The following is a 23,484-nucleotide window of genomic DNA, read 5'->3' as shown; positions in this document are numbered from 1 at the left end:
TCTACTGTTGTTGCTGTCAAATGTGCAACACTTAGCACCGCTGAACAGAGGAAAACACACAGAAGTCTTGAGTTGTCTGTCTTTTTGGTGCTCACAAGAAATATAATTCAGACCTTTTTTAATCAACAATATTTTAATAGCCCTACTTTACTTCAATTTCAAATGCAAAGACACAGTTTTATAAGCAGTGTAAAATAAAACAAGCCACTTTTAATCTCCTTTTAGATAAGATTTACGGTATTTTGGTTCAAGTTGTTGCTAGGCGTTACTGATTGTACCGGACGGGGTCAAATCCTGCCATTGAATTTCTAAAGGAGTGGTCTGGAGTTATGGGGCTTAAGGTGGGGTGGAATTCCAAGGAGGGCCTCATGATAGGATTAAAGGAGTCATGGGATCGCTGTTAAGGTGAGGCAGATGGGTGGAAATGGTGCTTTGTCTCATATGAAAAACAGCATGATGGAAAAGGCATGAAATAGAAAAAAAAGGAACATTTGTGAGTTAGGAGATCACATTTTACAATAGACTCCTAACTCTCCTCTCATAAGACACAATTGTTGTCTGCATAAACATTTATTAGTTGTTCCCTTTACATGATAGAAACAGGCTAACAATTTCATATAAACAAAAGCAGACACATGAAAGAGCAGCAGAGGAAGTAATCTGCTTTTCTGTGTGAGACGACAGGATGTAAAGAGCTTGAGAGAGTTGCTTCAGTGAGAATGAGCCCAACTTCCTGCCTTTGGCAGGTTTGCTGACTAAACACTGAACAGATTTACAGAGGGTGAAAAAATGTTAAATAACCTGCTGCTAAAACCTTATTCCACTCAGTTGGGCCATGTCAGTGTGGGTGGCCAAGTAATATTTCCTAAAAAAAACAAACAAAAAACCCCACAGATCCAGGTATATAGGATGGCATTTGGCATCAAAATTGGGATGTGCCTTTAGATGTTCATTACAAAATTATCACAAGCTTTGACCTGTCGGGTAATCATATATTTAAAGCTGAATCAGAAAAGACTGGTGATCTTTTCATCTGATGTGTGAGAGTATTCATGACACATTAACCCCCCCAAAAATATATTTCTGGGAGTTTATGTGATAGACCAAAACACGGTAGTGTATAATTCTGAAAGGACAGATTTTGTTCGGTTCATAAAAATAGAAGAAGAAAAAAAGTCTTGCTTCCTTTTGTTTTCAGACCCCTTTGTATTTACTCTCCATGTGTTTAGATTTTATTTAGTTATAACAATAATGCAAGTCACAATTTTTAACATTTTATTTGTAAAAACAAAAAAATGACTTTTTCCTTCTACTTTCGAATTATACACTAATCTCTGGTGGTCAATCACATAGTATCCCAGTAAAATACATTGAGGTTTGTAGTTATATTGTTGCAAAACATAAAAAATAATGACAATAATTTAAACTTTAATCTCTTTTATTAAGCATTTAGATAATAGGTTGCTTTAGTAAGAAAACATTAAAACGTCTATGTGTGACTCCTGCATACATGGAGTTACAACTTATAACATAGTGCATACTTTCAGGTGAAGAGCTTGACATCACGATAATACATTGATGGGAAGGCTCATGGGGCATTTTGTGGATTCGAAGGAATGCTGGGCCTGGTGTTGAGGTATTCCAAAACAAAAACCTGAAAGATCTTGTTCAGGTTCTGAATTGTGGAGCGATCCAGGTTTTCTTCGTTGTCATCAAATGTGTGCCACACAGACGGGAAGGGATAGGGTATGAGGTGGAGGATCCGAACACCTAAATCAGATAGAAAGGGGGGCAGAATTAGGTAAAAAAAAAAAGAAAAAGAAGGAAAGAAAGTGACCATAAACTAATTGGAAGGCAAGGTTGTTCTTATGCGGCTGGTACAGACCTCTGTTTAGGAACGGTATATGATCGTCAAGAATACGGCCGACTGGACGATTAGGCCAGAAGTACTGCACATTGTTAGGATGCTCAACAAGCTGGTTCATAGAATGCAGACGTTTTTCTGAGTTTAGAAATGGAAAGAAAACGAGAGAAAATGTTCAACTGTTTAGTTGAAGAAAATTCATGTATCTTTTAAATTAATTACTTTATCAGGAGTGTTTGGATACAGTCTAATGCTGGGCAACCAGGAGGCGCAAAGAAACTTAGAGGGGCTGCAGAGATCTACAGCTCACGTAGGAGAATCCAGTTACAGGTTAACTAATAGTTGTGTAATCCACAAATCTGGCCTTATTTTGAAGAGAAAAAATCATTGTTGGAAAAAAAAAAGCCACAAGACGTCCTCGCTACTGAGTGCATAAAATATGCACCGTAGTGCATCTTTTAACATCATCATACACTGCGTTCAAGGAGAAACCCCAGATCCTCATTTGTTTGAGATTTTTCAGATGATTCTGCAAGTCACTGTTTTTTATCTACCAAAGTTCATTTGTGTTGACATCTTTGCTATGCACCTGAACAGGTTCAACAGGCTGCTTACACATCAGGGTTAAATGCAAAGATATAATCTAGTTATTCTACTTTACTAAAAAAACAAAACTTTAGCTTGTTCAATTCTGTCTTACTCTTGCAAACAATGTGGTGACAGTCTTCGGACATGAGTAAAACAAGGGAAGAGCGTTTTTTGTTTAATCCACACTCATTTATAATGATTATTTACCAATGTCCTGCAGTCTGGTGAGCCAGGAGGTGGTGCTGGGGAACTGGTTTCCGAAGATGGGATGAGGGGCCCCAATAAGGTCCAGCAGAACCAACAGGTCCTATAGGGGGGAAGAAAAGGGAGAGGTAAACGATACAGACAAGTCAGATTTTCTCACGAGAAACTCTTGTCGCACATTCGAAAGATAAACTCGTTGACACAGAGCCGATTTTACGATAATCGCATCCCATAAGTGTGTTTTCAAGTGTGACATCATGTGATCCATTGTCCAACTCAGGCATGACACAATTAACCACAAGTCACACCAAACTCCCATTTATGCACACAGACACCACAGCTTCAGTAAAGCGTACTGTGGAATGTCTTCATTTTGATATTATTTTTTGCTATTGTTCCATACCTAAAATGTAGAAAAATTAAAACACAACAAATATGTTTTTTTTTTTTTAAATTTAAGATTATTATTGCTCAGAACTCAGAAGATTGTACGTGTAGAAGTTTAATAACGAAAGAATAATTGTGATCCCTAAAATGGACAGGAAGTCAACTCTCTCACTCTCTGTTGTGAAGATGAAGTGCATGTGAAGCACATGCCACCTACTGGCCAGCCAGTGTAAGTAAAAACGTTACCAAACAATTGACAAACAGACAGACAGAAATGCAAATATCCTAGACTATTGATTGTTATATATGAAATCATCCATGATTTTTTTCTTTTACACACTTGAATATTTCAGAAAACTTTAATATCAGACAATATTGTTGATATTTTGTAATATATTTCAAAGTTAATACATGACTCAGTTGTTCAACTGTCTATCCATCCATCCATCTATCCATCCATTTTCTGTACGCCCTTTGTCCCTAGTGGAGGGGTGCTGGTGCCTATCTCCAGCGAACGTTTCGGGCGAGAGGCGGGGTACACCCTGGACAGGTCGCCAGTCTGTCGTAGCAGTTGTTCAACTGATTCAAGAATTTAACAACTTTTTGAAAAGTAAATTTTAAAAAACCCACTATCGACTATTGAAAACCATCAAGGTGTCATAACTGATTCATGAAAGGATAGTTATTCTAACTATCCTTGTAGACTGTAGACTGAATTGAGGAGGATGAACTGTTCTTTACTATGCCATGCAGTTGGTTGGTGTCTCTGGCTCCTTCGGGATGCGGGGTGCTCTCCATCTTCTCTGCCAGGTGGCGAGAGCCGTACAGCGAGTCCGTGGAGGTCCACTGGAAAAGAGCCTCCTCACCATCAAAGAAGATCAACTGCAAGGTCAGATTGGAGTTGGAGCTCTACATGGGGGTATAAGAAAAGAAACTGCAGTTACATTATTACTATTTTTAAAGATTTACTGCCATCTACAGGTTCTAAGATTACATCAATACTCTCCCCCATTAAGCATAATAAAATAATCACACATTTTATTGCCTACTACATTGATTATGAGCTTGTTGCATTGCAGTTGAGGTATTTGTATTCAGTAAATGAGCATTCACTACTACTTGTTAGTTATTCACCAAACACAACTGAAATCTCAACATTACCAACAATGCAAAATCTAATATTTTAAATTAATCTGGTGGAGGTGCAATTCACATTCAGGTTTGTTACCTTCTGAGTCTTCAGTTCTTCATCCAGGGCTCGTGCCAGCTCCAACATCATGGTGCATGGGACAGCTGAGTCTGTGGCGCCTTGAAACTCCCTCCCGTGCCCCTCAGAGGGGTAGTACTTGGAGTCGTAGTGACAGGCAAGAACCAGGTGGCGCTTGGCCGATGGGTTCAGTGTGGCAACCAGGTTGGTGAAGGGCAGCGGTCCATATGGCGTTTGTGACTCAAAACTGTCCTCCGTAACTTCCCAGCCTGCTCCGAGGGAACCGAGTGTTGTTTTTATATGCTGTCAAAACACAAAGTGTTTGTAAAAACTCAGGTAACTTGAATTTACACCAAACCTGCATAAAAACATTGAAATTGTTTTAATTTTTCATTGTATTTTTCACATTGAACGTATTGTTTAATGTGCTGCTGGTATATATTCAAAATATTGAGAGTTCTTAATTTTCATGCATTTTATGGATAGAACACATATAAAGTCATATTTAATAAACTGTAATATGTATTCCAATGAGGCTTGTTTGTCAGATTAAAAGTACTTATTGAAAATAATACCCTTTAAACAGGTAATAAACATACTTAAAATAAAGCTTAAAAACATCATGCATACGTTAATAAGCTCAATAAACTTACGTCCTGAACTGCCTGGCTGCCAGCAGAGCCCGGGTACCGGGTAACCAGCAATGGCCTGAGATCCCTCTGCCACATCTGTGCCAGATCGGTGTGAGAGAGGGCAGTACGGATCTCATCCTCACTTAGTTTAAGCGCTCTGTGCCTGAGCTGCAGAAGAATACAGACAAAGGAGGGATTTAATTAATATTAAGAAACGTGAAAATAAGTTTAGGGAAAACCTGCTCCATTGTAATTATACGGTGCAATTTCAAAACATTATCAAAAGGAACTGTTGTTATAATCACTGTTATACATAGCAGACTACTTGTTATGACATGAAGTGTTTTTTTGTGATGATAAGTTGGGAAACAACAAGAATGACACATCAGTCACACAACTGCTGATCTCTGTGTCTCACAACAGCAACTGCTGTTTAGACCAACTCATAAAGCTGAGCGGGGTTTCTCATGTACGTAATCATCATCTGAGTAAAAGATGAAGATAAATATTTGTCATTCAAAATACACTATGTATGTATGTATGTATGTATGTATGTATGTATGTATGTATGTATGTATGTATGTATGTATGTATGTATGTATGTATGTATGTATGTATGTCTGTAATGGATGGATGGATGGATATTATGAGTATTTGGAATTGTACTGATTAATTTGCATAGTTGATTTAACTAAGCTTATCAAAATTATTTCTAAAAACGGTATATGTTTATTTAATATTGTTGAGTAAGTACATTTGAATTTTTTAGATATATTTTTTCATTTTATCATTATATGTATTCCCCTCTAATATTAATATTTAACCAATTAGCTCCTCTGTATTTATTATTCAGCTTCACTGACCCTGTCAGTTTGTTCCCTTCCTCAGTTTTTCCCCATCATCTGATTTCCTCACCTGCATCCAATGGTTTCTCCACTCTTCCTCAGTCTGTACACAGCTCTCTGGTTTTAATGTTTCTGTATTCCCTTCCACAACATGATCTGTCTTCTACAGCTGTTGTCCTGGTTACTCCTTGTTTCCCTGTGTACCATACATTTATCTTGTTTCTTACTTTATACTATACTATTCTACTTATTACACATTCAGTTTCTGTGCTTCAAGGTCCTTTTCAAACCTTTCATAAACATGATAAAGCATGGCAAAACTAAATTTCATTGTATTGTACATATTGTCAAACTCATTGTTTTCTCAATGATTGGTTGAAAACATCCCATGTAGCAAGTTACAACTGTGTTAAGAGATATTGATTATTATTGGCTTTGAACATACACATACACACAATGTTTTATTTAGTAAAGGTTAAATCCAGACACAAGGCATATTGAAAAATATTTGTTTTCCTGTTTATAAGAATTCAGTGGAGTTACCGCAGCTGTCTTTACATTGTTTTTTTTTTATTTTACAGAAAAAATAAACATATTGATCCTTCAGTCCTATGACTCTTTGGTCCCAAAGTTCACCTGAGAACCATGGTTGTCCTGGAAACAAACCACCAATTGAAGTAAGAATTGAAAAGCCGTCAGTAGGCAGCTGAGGCCATGCTCCCCAATCCACTGACTCTACAATATACTGCCGCCTTCTTCCCTATATTCTAGATGTTTTTTAGGTTAGAAAATCTGTAGAAACAGAACCTAAAGCTGTACTTCAAAACTTCTGACCATTTTAGATTCCTATGTTATATTTATTTACAAAAACACAGTTAATTCAGTGGTATTGAATTGACCATGCATCATGCATAAGCAAACAATTCAGAATAGAGTAAAAATATTCATTATTGCCCCACAATGAAAATTTAGGTATAGCAGCAAAGTGACAGGCAATCAAGGCATATGTTCACACAAAGATATAGGTATGCAAATATCTAAAAACAATATTAACAATATACTATTCAGTAAAGGCAAAATGGCACCATAAAATACTGTGCAGTTATTGAAAATAGCACACTCTGATGAGATTTGACTTAGAATTAAAAAGCGATAACTTATTACAAACAGCCTGAAAAACAAGCCTGTGACTTGCCTATGATTTTTTTGATAGCAAAAAAAACTGTAATATGAGCAGACTATCCACTTCTCCAAGAATTGTTCAAGATTTTAGAGTAAATACTCTGTGTAAGTCAAATGAGCATTCAGTCATTTCTTAGCATTCAGTGCATTCAGTGAAAGAGGCATTTGGGCACATTTTCTTCTGCACAAACAATGACCTGCAAAACCAGTTTGGAGCTTTATTTGGATGAATCTGGCTGACTCATACATCCATCCTGTAATTGCAACACAGTTGCACATAAGATGTAATTATGTGGCCACTGTGGCTGAATATAAGTCTGGACACCAGTGAGCTCAAAGAGGGTTAAAAAGTAAGGTCTATTTAAGGTCTATATATTCAAAGACCACTTGGGGGATCAAAGAGGATGACTGTGCTGCCATAGCAACTAGTTAAAGGGGAGAAGAGATGAACACAGATTGTGAACATGAACACCAGCCGTATCCAGGTGGACCTTAAAAGGACGGTGAATGAGGACTGACGAAGCAGCACCAGATTTATCATTTTCTCATAAAATCCTGACACTAGTTCTAGGAAATGTGATTGGTAATAATAGCACCTAAAATGCAGATAAACTGCATTGATTTTAAACATGGCCACAACAAAACATAATAAGCAGTCGTAAAAATGTTTTTTCTATAGAGAACAGAGGCTTTTAAGTGGAAAGGAACCAAATAATATGAGAATCAGCCTAATTAAAACAAGATTTAGATTGTGAAATTCATTTCTGATCGTGTAAAAAAACTAAGATAATTCCTCAGACAGACACCGTGTAACCTAAGACAGAATACGTGAATTAATCATCTTTAATTGATTTACCTTTTCCTCTGTCCAAGGGACTCCATGAGTGTGAAGGATGAATGCCAGCCCGATTAATGCAGCATAAAACGAACGCATTGTGGAAATCCTTTGGCTTCGTTCAGCCATCGATGTTGTCGCTCCTTTCCACATTCCTGTCTCTATCTCAGAGGGAGCTTTCAGATCATGTGAAAGGCGGGAGGGGAGTGCCCGTGGCTCCCAGCTTCACGGCGCGTCACCAAGGTCCACACGCACACACAAAAACATTTGTGTGCAACCGCCAACACAAGGGGCCTTTAATACGGTTTTGAAACTTAAAGTATGAAATAAAATACCAAAATAGATATTTTAGTAACGCCTGCGGATCTTAGATCTCTTTCTCATTTTATTTTTGCTTATTTTTATTTCTGTACAAACTATTACATACACAGCTTTTTAAAAATCTACATACCACTATTAAAATAGCATTTTAGGGAAAAAAAGAATAGAAAGAAAAAACAAACAAAAAAATAAAAAGGTAAAAAAAAAAAAAATGCCAAAAATATTTACGTCACTCACCACGTGGTCTCATTTCCACGTGGTCAAACCCGGAAGTTTTCATCGTGCTCAACCTCTGTTGGCGGTCCGTTCATTTAGCAACAACTCGACGTGGTTTCAGATTGTATCCAAACGTGCTTTTTTTACGCCTCTCTGAAGAAATGGCTCAGGAAGTGTGCAGCTTGAAGGCGCAGCTTGAGGAGAAAGAAAAAGAGATCGCTCATCTCAAGAATAAACTGGCTCTGCTTGAAAAGGTATTGAAGTATTAGAACAAATATAAGATTTTGTGTGACCTTGGTGAAACGCTGTTATAATCGATTGACATTAATGTGTTGTTTTAACATAGCATATTCCAATTTGCATACTCCGTGTAAGTGTTAAGTAGTAGTGCATTTTGTGCATTTCTTTGGCCACATTCTGACAATTAAAAGATCAATGAGCTTAAACAATGCAGCTATTTTTTACTGTTGATGCTGATTTACTCTCCATTATGCCTAATTTATATCAATGTGTCTTTCAAAAGATGCCAACATTTCTTGCAATAAAGTAGTAACTTGAGCCCTTGCAGGTCATTATCTAATCTAAAGATTGAACCCATGGAACTCAATAAAAGTTAGCTTGGAAGTTGCTCTTAATGCAAAGTCACAATTACAGTTATATATTTGGAAGTTGGGCTGGAGTATTTCTGCATAGATTTTGCATGTTCTGTCCATGCGTGGGTTCTCTCCGGGTACTCTGGCTTCCTCCCACAGTCCGAAAACATGACTGTTAAGTTAATTTGTCTCTCCATTAATTGTCCTTTGGTGTGAATGTGTGTGTGTGCATGGTTGTTTATCCTGTGTGTGTCTGTGTTGCCCTGTGATTGACTAGCGACTTATGCATGGTGTACCCTTCCTCTCACCCAGTGGCTGCTATAGATAGGCACCAACCTCTTTCCAGATGTGAAAATATATTTCTTATTATTTAATTTCCTTTAATGTAAATAGCTTGTGTTTGTTATCGTTATGGACTTTCAATAAATATGTCTTCATTGACTATGTTGATTTTAAGTAGACTGAATAAAAATTTTACATTTGCCAATAGTTAATCTGCTAATTGATCAATTCTTGTGTAAAAGTTATTTAAAATACAAATGAACATACCAGAAGCTGATTTCATCCATTACTCTAGTAAAACACATTTATGATGTACAACACATTGCCTTGGGATGGATATGAAGTCCTTTCTATAGTAGAACATGACAGTGAGAACCATATAATAAAACCCTGCATGTGTGATAACAGAGCAACGCCTCAGTGCTGGAGCTCCAGGACAAAGTGACACCGCTCAATCCCCTAACAGCCAAACCAGCACTCAGCAATGAGGACATCATGCGTTACAGCAGACAGCTTCTCCTGCCCGAGCTTGGTGTAAAAGGTACCCATACAGACAACAGGGAGGTTCGGACATATAAAGTTTATGATAGGATTATTTGAGCTGAGAGATTCTGCATTCTTTTCAGGCCAGCTGAACTTATCTGGAGCATCTGTGCTGATTGTGGGCTGTGGTGGACTAGGCTGCCCACTCGCCCAGTACCTTGCAGCAGCAGGTGTTGGTGGGTAGATCAATGCAGATTATGATGGAGCTACAGTAGAAGTTGGGAAAGTATTGTATCTTGGGTCAACAATAAGTTTAAAAAATGTTGATATTGTGCTGCAAGTTAGTTTGTAACACAATACAGACGATAATGACAAACTGTCCCTCCCAGGGCGTCTTGGTCTGCTGGACTATGATGAGGTGGAGCTCAGCAACCTCCACAGGCAGGTTCTTCATGGAGAGGAGAATCAGGGCCAGGCTAAGGCTTTGTCTGCTGCTAGGGCAGTTAAAAGGTAAGACTTGAATGACTTTAAGTTTTTTCAAGTTCTTCTTTGTTAAATCAATCTTCATGTGTTATGGCTGGTAAATGCTAAGAAAATGTAGTAATTTGTGTCTGTTTGTGTCATTTTTCACCCTCTGGTTTCTGTGCAAAGTATGCTGGCGCTTTATAGTCTCGCCACAAGTTATATCTAGCCCTGCTTTTCTCCTCACTCCACAAATATTTTGTAAACATGTTATTTCAGTAGCTTGTTTGTGGGCCTTTCTAGCCCAACAGTGGGCTTATTGTGGGCTTCGCAGAAGTCATATCAATTCAGCCACATGAGGGCGACATTAACCTGTGCACTCATTAAAGCTACTTCTACATTTATGCTCTGCATATTATAGAAGTTAGATAGATAACCAAAAGGTAAAATTGGAATATATTGGAGTATATTTTTTGTTTCAAAGTTTATTCACTATCTTACTTATTAAATTAAGAAGCACAAACATGTTTTTGATGTGTTTGTTTTTTGCTGTTCTGTCGATTCAGTATTGGTTTAAGCTAAACTCCCAGCATGGATTTGTTCTTGAACTTTAAGTAAGCTGAAGGATATGTATTTTGCTTAAAATATATTTCCAATTTCTGTAAGAAAGATGAGAATCTTACAATCCTTTGTCTGTATGTGTCTCTACAGGTTGAACTCTACCGTGGAGTGTATTCCCTACCATCTGCAGCTCTCACCAGAGAACGCCTTGCAACTCATTCAACAGTATCCTCAGGCTACATCTATAACCTGTCAAAAGCTAAGATACTGTCAGTATAAATCTTACTTGCAGTTCCTGTCAAGAATGTTGTTATAATTTTAGGTTTTTCATGTTGTATCTGAGTCGCTCTTTTTTCCAGACTGGAATGATTATACTGCATACTTCAGTTAGTTATATCAAGCAACAACAGGAATGTACAAGTTTAAATTTATTGTGTATTTTCTACATATTGGGTCCAAACTTTGGCTGCACCACTGGCTGCAAAAGTTGGTTGCATTTTTGCTTTCCAAAAAGAATTTAAAGGGTTCTAATCCTGGCTTGAGGTATAACTGCATGGAGTTTGCATGTTCTCGCCATGCATATATGGGTCCTCTCTGGGAACTCTGACTTCCTCCTCCAGTCCAAAAACATGACTGTTGCTCTAAATTGTGCTGGGATATGAGTGTGTCTCAGCTCTTATTGTTGTTTGTACTGTTTGTCTATTTTATCTCTGTGTATCGATCTGTTCAATGTCTATTGGAGATGAGTGAGGACAAATAGTATAGACAATGTATGGATCTAAATTGTTCATACAGACCCAGGCATATTCAGACATTTCTGCCAATATTTGGTTAGATATTTTATCATATCTCTTAGCATATGTCAAGCTTCTACCATAATTATGTCAAATCACTTGACCACTCTTCTTGGCCGAACTAGTAGAGTTAATCTGGTTTTGACGAAGTTGCATAAATTTTCATCAAGGTTGAAGTTTGTGTGACTCCAGAGGCCTACATTTAGACATTATAATATTGAAAGAAAAATTCACAGATGGAATTACCTGAGCATTCAATATATTTAGGTACTCAGCTGCCTAGCCACTAGGGATGATTGGTGTATCACTTGATGTACTACTTTTCTTACCCTGATGAAGCCACCACTTTGGAACAGTGTAAATCTGCTCTCAGCAGATCTTGCATGTTGCAACATTTTTTTTCCATTAATCACCCTAATCAGAGGTTTTTGTAAAGCTATGCTGCTGTTCAGTCCCAATCCTCAAATTCCCTTGTGGAGCTGCTGTTATGTTCACCCTTTGAACATAACTGTGTTTCACCAAAGGTTTAAGTGATTAGCAATTACATTCTTTCAAAAAAAAAAAAAAATTATCCAACCACATTTTTCGCTCAAATTTGATGGTTGCCCTTTATACTGAAAGTTTTAATAATACGTTGGACAGCTCTTAAATCAATTTGTGTAGCTTCCACAATCTCTGTAGATGTTTTTATTTGACAGATAAACGACTACAGGATGTGTCTTCTGACAAGGTTGTTTAAGAAATGAGAAACTACACACTGCATCAGTCAAGCTTATATAACTATGACATCATAATCTATTCAGTAATTAATCAATGTGAGGCTCTTATCTGTTTGCTTGGTTAAATCCAGCTGCCAACTTTTTTGGATACACAGTGTATAATAAAGGTTGAACTAAATCATGAAGACCCTTAAAATTAATTGCATATGTGGCCTTGAGGGCTGTATGTAACCCTGGGATGAGAAATATAATCCAACTCATCTGTAAAGTCTTAATCAAGTTTATGATTAGTTGTGTTGCACAAAAAGTATTTTGTTATCCTAATAAAACTTAAGTGATTTTGGTTAATACTTGACTCCTCATGCCTCATGTATGGCATTGTGGCTGACTGTTCAGACAACGTTCCCACACGTTATCTGGTAAATGACGCCTGCGTGCTCAGTGGCAAACCTTTGGTGTCGGCGAGTGCTTTGCGAATGGAGGGACAGGTAGGCTGTGGGGATATTCTTGTTCCCCCTCACTACACCCAGTTTAATGAGATCTATTGCATTAATTGTGTGTGTCTCTGTGTGTGTGTGTAAGCAGTTGACTGTGTATAACTACTGCGGAGGCCCCTGCTACAGATGTTTATATCCACTTCCCCCACCTCCAGAGACGGTAACCAACTGTTCAGATGGAGGGGTGTTAGGAGTAGGTGAGTTTTTTTCCCCCTCACTTTCTTACTTTTATCTGAAGCAATTAAGTTTGTGAATGTAAATAACTCTTATTTGAACTTTTTTTTCTTATTTATTCCAGTTCCAGGTATAATGGGCTGCTTCCAAGCCTTAGAGGTCCTCAAAATTGCCTCTGGGCAAGCTTGTATCCTTTATCTTTCCACTACTTTGTCCCACTTCACTTGCAGAACTCTCCTTTGCCTTTTTGTTTCTTTGTTTCAAAGTATTTTGCCTTGTCATTGGGATATGCCAACAATAAAATTCTCAGAAAGATTCTATTGTAATAATGCCTTGTGCTTGTCTGATAAGCAAACAAAAACAGAAATATTATGTCTACATTTTCTGAGCTCTGCTTTCTATTTATTTGCCATTGTCTTGTTAAACTGCAGGGATTTATCCCGACTCGCAGGAGAGCATAGGCTTGCTCTATCCTGCCCTTTGTGTTGCATTGTCAGTTGCATGCTGACACCTGGCTATGATGCGTCATTCAGGAAAGTGTTGCACTTTTTTCCCACCAATACTGCCTGAATGTTGCTATACTCTTACAACACCAGTGGGAGACGTGTTAGGCAATTCTCTGAATCTTTTTCAAAAAGTAACCTTTCCCTTGACTGGGTGTGCCAGCTTCCTGCGGTCAGCAGCTGCTGATGTTTGACGCTCAGGGTTTTAGGTTCAGGCCCATTAGGCTGCGGCCTAAGCAGGCTGACTGCGCGGTGTGTGGAGAAAGCCCCAGTGTGACGCAGCTGATTGACTATGAGGCTTTCTGTGGGTCTGCCGCCACAGATAAGGTTGGTCATTAAAGGAGCTTATCACAGCGTTCCTATGCAATCATGAAAAGTATGGAATATGATTGTCATTTTCCAAATCTGCATAAGTGTGGTATAAAGATGATTAACTGAAGTTTCAAAATTATTTTACATAATCCTTTATCTAAAAGACTGAAGGACATATGTTATCATAAATAGGTGCCATAAAATTCCAAAAGATGAAAGATAAGTCACAATTGTGTGTGTGTTTTTTTTAATTACTCATTTAAAATATTGATTTATATGCACAATGAGCCTTTTGAGGTTCACTTTCAAATTCATAACACTTTCATATATATGGATGATACTGAGGTGTACCTGACTGAGCTGTTCCAATGCACAAAAGCATATTTATTGACAAAAATATTAATTTTTTTTGGAATTTGTCAAATGAATGTTATTGCTTGTTAACGAGACTTCAAAAGCATGTGACATGTTTTCTACACAGAACCTCTGTGAGGGAAAGGTCTGTGTGAACAATCTCTCTGTTGGAAATACTTTTATTTCCAGGGTTATAAATTTGTTGAAATCTAGGATTTAATGGAAGAACCAATTCAAACCAGATGGAAGAGGACAAAACACAGGTTATGCCTTGGCTACAAAAGATAACTAAAGCAGGGAGTAAACCGCCAGACTTCTCAAAGTGTTGTTTGTGAGCATAAAGTTTACCTTCTAATAAAACGTTTTCTTTTAGCTTCAGTCTTTATTTTTTGTGTCCTCTTTAAGTATAAAACATTCACTTATATCTGTAGATTAAAAACGACTCTTTCCAAGCATTCTTCCGGCATGCTTAGTCCTGATGACTAGCTTCTTGGGAACGAATGTTTGACTGTATTTTCTATATTTATTTATGTATAGTGCTAAATGTTACGACAAAAGCACTGAGTTGGCAACAGGGGTCACTATTGTTAACCGCACATGTGGAGGTAGATGAGATCAGCAGATAAGATCGGTTTCAAATGTAAGTATTGGCTGATCATTGATACACATAATAGCTTAAGGTGACTTTTTAGGGTCAAACAACATGATTTTGGAGAAAGCTAACTGTAGTTGGCTTCCTTAGTAGTTGGTCTTATAGAGTTGAAATGGTGTGACAGATGGTGTTGGATTGTTTTGTTATCACTACAGAGCAATTCAGCCCTCAAACCAAAACTGAATATGTGGAGAAAAGTGAGACTTCACTGCATGGCTTTTTAATTACTATGTTGACTGTTGTTTGGACAAAAAGGGATGCTAAAGCCAAAGCTCATCAAAGTAACAATGCTATTTAAAACTCGAGTGAAAATTATGTTTATCTGGACAAACCACCATCGTTACTCTGAATAGCTTATATTGAAGTTGGAGACTTTGCGATTGCTACCTCTTGGGTGGCCATTGTGGTACAGTGTAATACTCGATTGCCATTGCAAACATAATGCCATTCTTAGTAACTATGTGCTTTTTTCTTAACTGCCTTTTGCACCTTTCTTTCTTCTTTTAGTTTTTATTTCATTCAAAAGGAAAAGTTGTAAAAATTATGATCTATAGATTTTGAAAAAGAGATGATCTAGTTGGTCCTGATGCCGAAAAGCATAAAAATGTATCCTTTTATCAAACCTCCTCAGAGGTTCAGCATTATATTGTTTCTTGATTTGTGGAAAAATATGAAGAATAAACTCAGTTTTTAAAACATTTTATGCTGAAATGCCCAGAACATTCTAAAACGGAATACAGGGGTTAAGAAATTTTAATCTGGAAAATGTAATTTTTAAAATGAAAAAATTGTAGTAACCCCGTAGATACATTTGTCATGTTCTTCACATTATTACCCCTAGAGTTAAATGTGGTTGATATCTTGTTCTCTTTTCAGTGTCGCAAACTTAACCTCCTGTCCAAAGATCAGAGGATCACGGTGCAGGTAAAGTATTGCACATATTTCGGAACAGTTAGGTCATTGCGTGACTCCCTGTATTTAGTGCCATTTATTCTGTGATTACTCACAATTTTCTCAGTTTTTATGTGCATTCATAAGCAGATTACATCTCAGCTCTGACCCAGCCTCAAATGGGAAATGAGTGAAAATGTGCCTGTAGATTTTCTACGAGAAAGAACAACGTTTTCTCCTTGGCACTGAGAGAAGTGGTAGCGGATTGCATCTGTTTATATTTCAGCAGATTTGGTGCTTTGAAACCCGCTGAGTCATTAAGCCCAGAGATGGGGATCATAATTGATTGGGGTTCAACTGTAATTATGCAAGGGACTCTATTTAGAAACAGTTTTGCTTCCTGTGATTTAAACCAAAGCTGTTAAGCTGCTCATTTGACTTCAAAATTGCAAATCCAGGCAACTTTTAACATTTACTGAGTCATTTTGGTTTCCCTCTTTAACTTAAGATACAAATCTACATATTTTACTTTGAAATATAAGAGCCACCACTCTGTTCTATTAAAGCATTTGTTAGTGTTAAGATGTTTCTCAGTAATCAGAATATTATTTAAAAGTGTATTAATTTAGTAATTAATTTTAACAAGTGAAAACCAGATTACATAAGACTGAAAAAAAGCCTTTCTAATACAGATATTCTGCCCCTCTGAAAAGGTATGCCTGTGTACTATACAGTGAATGTATTCAGTACTTGGTGGAGGCTCTTTTTGCATAAATTGGTGGTGAGACATGAAAGCTAGTCAGCTTGTGGATCTGTTAAGGAAGCCCAGGTTGCTCTGTCTTCCACTTGATAATACCCCTCAGACTCTCTATTGGGTTTAGGTCAGATGGGTTTGCTTAGATCCAGCACAGTGATACCGTGGCCATTAAAGCAGGTATTTGTACTTTAGTCAGTTTGGACAAATGCCTAGTCTTGGTGGAAAATGAACTCAGCCTCCCCATAAAACTTGTCAGCAGAAGGAAGCATGAAGCGATTTAAATTTCCTGGTAGAGGGCTGCACTGACTTTGGACTTGATCAAACACAGTGGACCAACACCAGCAGATGACTTGGCTCTACAAGCCAGCCTCACTCCTGTATGTGCCTTTCTAAATGTTTGACTATAATCCCAGGAATATAAATCGGTAGTGGATAATTCGGGACTTCATATCTTGCTTGACGTTCGCCCTCTTGTGGAAGTGGATATATGCCACTTGCCCTTCTCTCTCAGTATCCTTTTGTCTTGTAGTGGAAGCACACCATTTGAAAAAAATCTTCCTGCTTACTGTTTCTGTACAATTCTTCTCCTTAATTGCTACCAGATATCCCCCTCTCCAGCTTAGAGCAGAGAAAGAGTGAAGATATCCAGTTACTTCAGCAAAGAATCGTCCAACTGAAGCAGCAGATGGCAGGTGACTGCCAGCCGCCAGGTACAGCACCGCTTATGATTTGCGTCTGTGGTTAAAAACAAACAGGCTCGTCGAGCCACTTTCTCATATTCATGACCTGCTGTGGTCTCATGCTGCAGGAACGGAGGCTTAGGTTGGTCAGGTTGTAATGGAGTTGCTAGGTGACCTTTCCAAAACAAGTACAGTCAACCTGAGTCGTTGGTCAGCTTCAGAGAAATTAATATTCACAATGTTATTTTGGGGCGATTCTTATTAAGGAAGATAAATTTAGCTTTCTGATCTTTGTGAGTTTTAGTGCTGAACTATTCATATCATTTTACAAAATTCAGTCTATAGAAACTCTTAGTCTTTCTTCCTTGCAGCATGCCAACATTCAGGAAATGCAGCTTGAAAACATATTGAGCCTCAGCAAAGGCTGCCAGCTCATTGATTTTTGCTCTGTGGTTTCTTCTAGTTTATGTCATCTGTAAGCTTGGTAATGACTCCCAGAAAGCAGTGCAGGTACTGGAGAAAATGAGTGGATCAGAACTGGACAGTATCACGGTTAAAGATATCTGTGGAGGACTTATTGCCTGGGCAACGAAGATCGACACAAGATTTCCACAGTATTGATGCAATCTAATATTATTTGCTTGTAATAAACTTTTATGTTTTCCTCCTGTTGACTGTTTTTATTCATATGCTGTCTGTTTTACAAATGTCTCCAATGTCATCACTCTATTTCACAATCTTTCACATGGAGTGCTATGATAGGCAAGTTCCCATATTTTGTTTTGTTTTGTAATAGACTGTGAGTAGGCAGCTGGATTACTCGCAGGCGTTGTAATTGCAAAATCAAGTTTCTCTTCCTTTTATTTTAAAGCCAGTTTTTAACATAATTCTTAACTGTGGGAAGCAAATTTATCATATAATGTGATTAAACTCAGCCATATATATATATATATGGACTTCTAGAATTTTTTATCAAAATGAACATTCATCAATCTAGAAGACAATTTATGCTATCTAAAGTCAACTTTTCAATTATCTGAAATGTTATTCTCTCTGGGATGAAGGATGTCAAAAATATCCATAAGTATATTGCCTAAAAAGGATTGTTGTTTGTAGTCATAAATTTAATTGAAGTTAGTGAAAAAGAAAATGTCCCGCATACTTATGAAATAATCTTAAGTACAGAAAATGTCAGGGATATTTAGACAACAGTCACTGAAATGCCAAATGCCCACAGTCATCTTACCAATTATCCAATTTTTTAGCAAAAACTTTACTTTTTTACAACAAATAATTTCTGGAATATTTAAAAAATCCACATATTAACTCCACACAAGAAAATGTTTCTTCTATAAGTGTTCACTTCAAGTGTATAATATTTGTATTTTAATTAATAGGCCAACAGAAATGGTAAATAACTGTGAAGTGGAATGGAAATGATTCATGGCTTTAAATTGTCTTACAAATGAAGCAGTTTGTTGAGTTAGATTTTATTCTGTGGTATTAAAGCAGGCTAAATACGAATGCATGCCACATTTTTGAAAATTTTTAAATCATGTATAATTTTCCTTCCACATTAATTATCTACTACTTTCAATTGACCCTCCACATTCAATCCAAATACATAAAATACACTATATAATTCAAGCTTGTGTTTGCAACTTGGCAAAATGTGAAAAGATTCATAGGAATGAATACTAATACCCAGTAGTCTTGAAGGATTAAAGCAAAAATTATGTTTGACATATATGAAATATTGAGTGTGGAAGGTGATTAGAAGAAACTGAATTATGGTTGTCTTCAACTTTCCTACTCAAGTGCTATTAAATGTTAAAACAGCTGCTTAGATGTTTCGGGATAATTTAGGTAGCTCAAACTTTAATTCCTAAAACGGGAAGAGAGAATTTAAAGGTTGGCTTGTTCTGAGTAAACAATTTTTGAGAAGCAGTTGTAGTTCGGTTTTAAAATGTTAAGGAACCGGGATGTGGTCAGATTTTATGCCATAACGGCCTGCCATATGGCTGCCTCACAAACTTTAGTCTTTTGACCAATTAGAACTATTTTCTTCTGTCAAACAGCAGCGTGTGCAAGTGTTAAGACACATTAAAATACATTTTCTTTGCCGTTAGCTGACATTCACTGAAACCAACTTGACATATTTTGTTCCAGTGTTACTTTAAACTTACTTTCCTTTGAAAAATGAATGTATTACTAACCAATCCGGGTCATGTGGAGGATTTTTGTTCTTGGCACAGTTAAGATGAAATAACGGAAAAGAACCGCGCTTGCGCGCTGGTTTGATTACCCCCTCCCCCTAGCGGAGGCGCCATTGCTTTACATGGACTGTAGTTCAAGTTTTCCTCTCCTCACATGGAAACTCACTTATGCGGAGATAATAAAAAGACTCCAATCCCCAGCGAGAACAACTACTCTCCCTCTTTTTTTCATCCTCGTCAAACAGGGGGAGTAGTCACAGCTGGAAGGATAATGAGATGCGCATGAATTTACAATCTGGAATAAGGGATTAGATAAACTAAATGGACCGCACGGTTCGTCTCGGCGAATCTGAATGAAGAGTTTCAGCTACTGTTCGTTAGTTGCAAAACGACGACGCTGCGCCTTTTTTGCGTGTGACGTCCAAAATCGAAAAACAGAAAAAGAAGGGACCAAACTTCAGGCTTAGCTGTCTCTCTGTGGATGGAGTTGAAAAGTTTCATCTTCAGTTGTCTCACAATGGAAAGACAAGCGCCCTTCGCTGGAAGTGGAGGTAAAGTGTCATTTACTTCGACGGGTTTGGGCTGAAACAGATTTTTCAACGTAGAGGGGGATCCGGGGCAACAAAGAGGGACAGAGAGAGCAGATTTGGCGGCTTGTATAACTTGTTTTGCTGGCGTCCGCTCGGTTTAGGTTTTGCCAGCGAGCCGATAGAAAGTGGGAGGGGTGCAGATGTTCTGAAGCTTTGGGTCCAGATGTTTGTGCGGTTGCAAGAGGTCTAAACGTCAAGTTGAACTATCTCCTGCCTCTCCTTGGGGCTCTAATGTTCGTTTAGAGCTCTGAAGGATGAGGTAGGAACCAAAAAAGTTACAATTCTGATATTCTTACAATTTCAGTGGCTCATTTGTTAGAAAGTATCTACAAATTGTTAGCAATTGATATTTAACAAAGCAATGACAGGCAACATGTTTTATGCTGTGCATAAACTGAAAGCAAGCCAAATAAAAAAGTAATATTATACTGTAGTTATATTAAAAATTACAAGCATCATAATGGTAAAGCCCTGGGGCGTTAGATAAACCAGTGATTCTCAACCAGACGGGCCCTGAAGAGGAGAAAGTGTGTCTTAGTGAAAGGGACACACTGATTGCATGGTCAAACGAGTTTGCATGCATTTATCTGCATTTTGCATTTATCTGCATTTTGCAAGTGTTTTCATGGAAGCAAAATATATAAAAAATAAATAAGCACATTATTTTGACTGTAATGGACTCTTAAAAACAGCATTCCCTGCACACGTATTCACTCTCCACAGAGAGACAACAGGAAGATCCTGAAACAAGCAGGAGTTTGTCAGTTAAATATGACATGCTACAGATGGATGAAACGTGGCGTCTGTGTTCTATTATTGTAAAAAATATATATATATTTTTAAGGTTGGGGATCTTCGCAAAACAGGTCGCTAGGTTTCATACTTCTCATGTTGTGCATCGTTATCGGGAGCAAAAAATATTGCAATTTATTGTGCTAAAGTCACAGAGTAGTTTGTTTCTTTTGCTACTTGAACTAGTTTTTTAAAGTATAATGATTTATCTCATAAATCATAATTAATCCACATAAGGTGTGTGTGTTTAAGGTCGCGTCAATTTGATTTATGGCTGGCATTTGCTTTTCAAGATCTTTTAGCCTACTGAATTTGTCCCCCAAAATAGCTGAGTTAATCAGTTTTTGATTTTTTTTGGTATTATTTAAGCAGGTTTATTTGTGGATAATATCAAAATTAGTTTGATCTGAACACTTTTGTTAGTAGTTAACAAACAAAAATTAAACAAGAAGAAGAACATCTGCTCTTATATTTTTGTTCTCCCTTGATAAGCATACGAATAATAATGCCTGCCGCTAAACTGAACACTGGTGGATAGCTGATTTTATGATTAGGTAATAGAAATCAGCAAGAATTAATGAATTATCAGATTTTTTCAAGGTGTGTTCCATTTTTCTAGGAGAATATTTTAACCACCAGCTGAACTGAATGCCAAGTTATAAGAGGCGGGTAGTTCCAGGATTGGGAATAACCCTAGTGTAATGAGATTTAGCCTCAAGGCTTGGAACAAAATGTAAACACCAAGAGCTGACTCATTCATGGCCCTACTTTGCTTTTTATTGTTCTAATAACGTGTGTGTCTTTGTGTGTGTTTGTGAGAACAGGCTTCCTCTGGTCAGAGTGGATTACTGACTTTAGAAAAAAGAAGGAGCAAAACGTCAGGATATGAAGTTTGTTGCAGCAGCCTGTGGATTGTTCAGAGACCTTCCCTCCCTCACCTGGCCCATCTCTTGAACGATGCATGCATTTTCTGAGCTCAGGTGGGTGGGCAGCATCCTCTCAGCATCATTTCTGTGAGTCAGTAACACCTAAATTAAAAATATATGCCACTGACTCATTACTACTGATGAGGAGCGCACATTTCCCGTGTGACAAGCCCATCCACAGAGATCGTGCTGTGCTTCTCCCTGCCAGCCTTCACTGAATCCCACCGTTCAGCGTTTTCTCAAGTCTCAACTGGAAGAAACCCAATGTCTGCCTCCTCTCCCCCGTCCTTTCCTCGGGCCTTCCTGCACTCGCTCCATCCGCTCCACCCACCCTCGCCGGGATCGCCTGGACAGCTCTACCAGCGGCTCTCCAACGGGAGCCACAGCGCCCCAAGTCCTACCAACTCCCGTAGCTCTTTCCATGGGGTCTCCTTCCTGCTGCAGATCGGACTGACCCGGGAGACCGTGAACCTGGAGGCCTGTGATCTCTCACTGTCTGCAGTCAAGGACCTGGTGTGCTCCATAGTTGATCAGAAGGTAAGATTGTCCTAAAATGTCTTTTTATTTTTTTTTTTTTGAAGTACCATCCATGGAATTATTCACTTTTTGAAATTAAAGGTTTTCCTAAAAACTTCAGCCAACATAATGATGCCTCGGAGCATGGTCTTTTGTCTCCCTCCACATTCATCTGTCCAGATTATGTTTTTCCAAAGCAGACATCTGCGCCATGTGCTTAAATAATGAGTCAAACACAGCAGAAACGTGCAGGATGGTCGCGCCGAAGCTCCTCCAGTTACACAACACGCCGTCCACGTGCCAATTGTTTATGTTGTGGTGTTTTGTTACTTGACGTGAAACAAGTGCACAAACATGTACAGACCAATGCAGCACTTTTCGGTCCAATCTGGAATCCACTTTTATTTTCCATGACGGTGGTAATGTGTTATAACCACACCGCTGGAGTGGATTTCAACACAACTGTAGGTCATGTTGGTAAACATAATTTACCATTTCTTTTGATTTCTGGAAAAATAACTACTCGGATGAGTGCAAGTAATATGTTTTTCCCCTGTTATTTTCCAGTTTTGCTGAAATTTATCAAAAAGTTTTATTCATGTATTTTGGTTTCTGTGTCTGTGCGTGTGTTCATTTTTATGAAGTGTAACACTTTTGGAAGAATAAGCATTTAAAGTTTTGCTTTATGAAATAGCTGAAATAGCATGAAGAAGTAATTTGGGAAAACTATTAACTCAGAAAAGATCTATATCTACCTAAGGTACAGATTCAAACAATCAAATATTTTGTTGCCAACTTCTGATCACAGTTTTAGTTTTTATTGCTTTTACCTGTAAATACCACTTTCTCATAGAGTACTTTAAGGCTACGTTCACACAGCAGGCAAATGTGACTCAAATCCATTTCTTTGCACATACCTAACTTTTTCATCGCAACCCGAACATCCCAATTTCAATCTTTTCACCCCCCGAAGAAATCTCATCTGTGCCACTTCCATATGTGGTATGCGGATAAGTATCTGTTTGCAAAGCGTCTGCGGTCTAAAAGGTTTTTTCATATCTTTACATCTTATCTGACTTTTAGGTCATTGATGTGTGGTGTGCATCATGATTCTGTACCAAAAGAAGCCAGATCAGACATAAACGATGGCTGAAAATTATAATTTTGAAGGAAGTCTGTGTCAGTGGATCACATCACATCACACTCCCACTAGTTGTGATCAAACTGGACATCCAAACAGACTTCTCTGCAGAAGTCTGTTTGCTGTCCTATCTTTTTATAAGCTTCCCTCGTGTTGCCATGATCTTGTGACAATACTTTTGGCTCTGAATAAGTTTAAAATTGATCCATAGTCAATGGCATCCATTATCATTTCTGTAAACAGTTCGCTGCTCTGTGATGTCGACATTCACGCTCTCCTGATGATACACACCTAAAATGTAATGTACA

The 23,484-nt window shown here is 37.9% G+C and overlaps 3 protein-coding genes across 3 annotated transcripts in view; 2 read left to right on the top strand and 1 right to left on the bottom strand.

Annotated features, from left to right (window-relative positions):
- Positions 1 to 558: 558 nt before the first annotated feature.
- On the bottom strand, positions 559 to 7,942 carry qpct (glutaminyl-peptide cyclotransferase). The gene is made up of 7 exons (XM_028001225.1): positions 7,766 to 7,942; positions 4,904 to 5,050; positions 4,272 to 4,553; positions 3,785 to 3,952; positions 2,660 to 2,759; positions 1,886 to 2,002; positions 559 to 1,770 (listed from the first exon to the last, which is right to left on the bottom strand). The coding sequence occupies exons 1-7, from the start codon at positions 7,895 to 7,897 to the stop codon at positions 1,589 to 1,591; spliced, it is 1,128 nt and encodes a 375-aa protein (XP_027857026.1). The 5' UTR covers positions 7,898 to 7,942; the 3' UTR covers positions 559 to 1,588.
- A 373-nt stretch (positions 7,943 to 8,315) lies between these two features.
- On the top strand, positions 8,316 to 17,664 carry mocs3 (molybdenum cofactor synthesis 3). Its single transcript, XM_028001401.1, has 13 exons — positions 8,316 to 8,535; positions 9,565 to 9,697; positions 9,783 to 9,875; positions 10,029 to 10,149; positions 10,813 to 10,887; positions 12,546 to 12,663; positions 12,761 to 12,869; positions 12,971 to 13,033; positions 13,513 to 13,676; positions 15,544 to 15,591; positions 16,729 to 16,825; positions 16,918 to 17,025; positions 17,459 to 17,664. Exons 1-13 carry the CDS (start codon positions 8,443 to 8,445, stop codon positions 17,614 to 17,616), a joined length of 1,380 nt encoding a protein of 459 aa, XP_027857202.1. The 5' UTR covers positions 8,316 to 8,442; the 3' UTR covers positions 17,617 to 17,664.
- A 1,694-nt stretch (positions 17,665 to 19,358) lies between these two features.
- The window catches only part of prkd3 (protein kinase D3), a 47,770-nt gene continuing 43,644 nt past the window's right edge, over positions 19,359 to 23,484 (top strand). Inside the window, exons 1-3 of the mRNA XM_028000829.1 lie at positions 19,359 to 19,762; positions 21,418 to 21,573; positions 21,728 to 22,056. Coding sequence (XP_027856630.1) covers positions 21,555 to 21,573; positions 21,728 to 22,056 — 348 coding nt within the window. The 5' untranslated portion in view covers positions 19,359 to 19,762; positions 21,418 to 21,554. The remainder of the gene's footprint in view (positions 19,763 to 21,417; positions 21,574 to 21,727; positions 22,057 to 23,484) is intronic.

The sequence above is a fragment of the Xiphophorus couchianus genome, chromosome 19 (genome assembly GCF_001444195.1).
Source record: "Xiphophorus couchianus chromosome 19, X_couchianus-1.0, whole genome shotgun sequence".
NCBI classification, from domain to species: domain Eukaryota; kingdom Metazoa; phylum Chordata; class Actinopteri; order Cyprinodontiformes; family Poeciliidae; genus Xiphophorus; species Xiphophorus couchianus.
The sequence above is the reverse complement of the archived record's forward strand: the minus strand, read 5'-3'. Positions and strand labels throughout refer to the sequence as shown.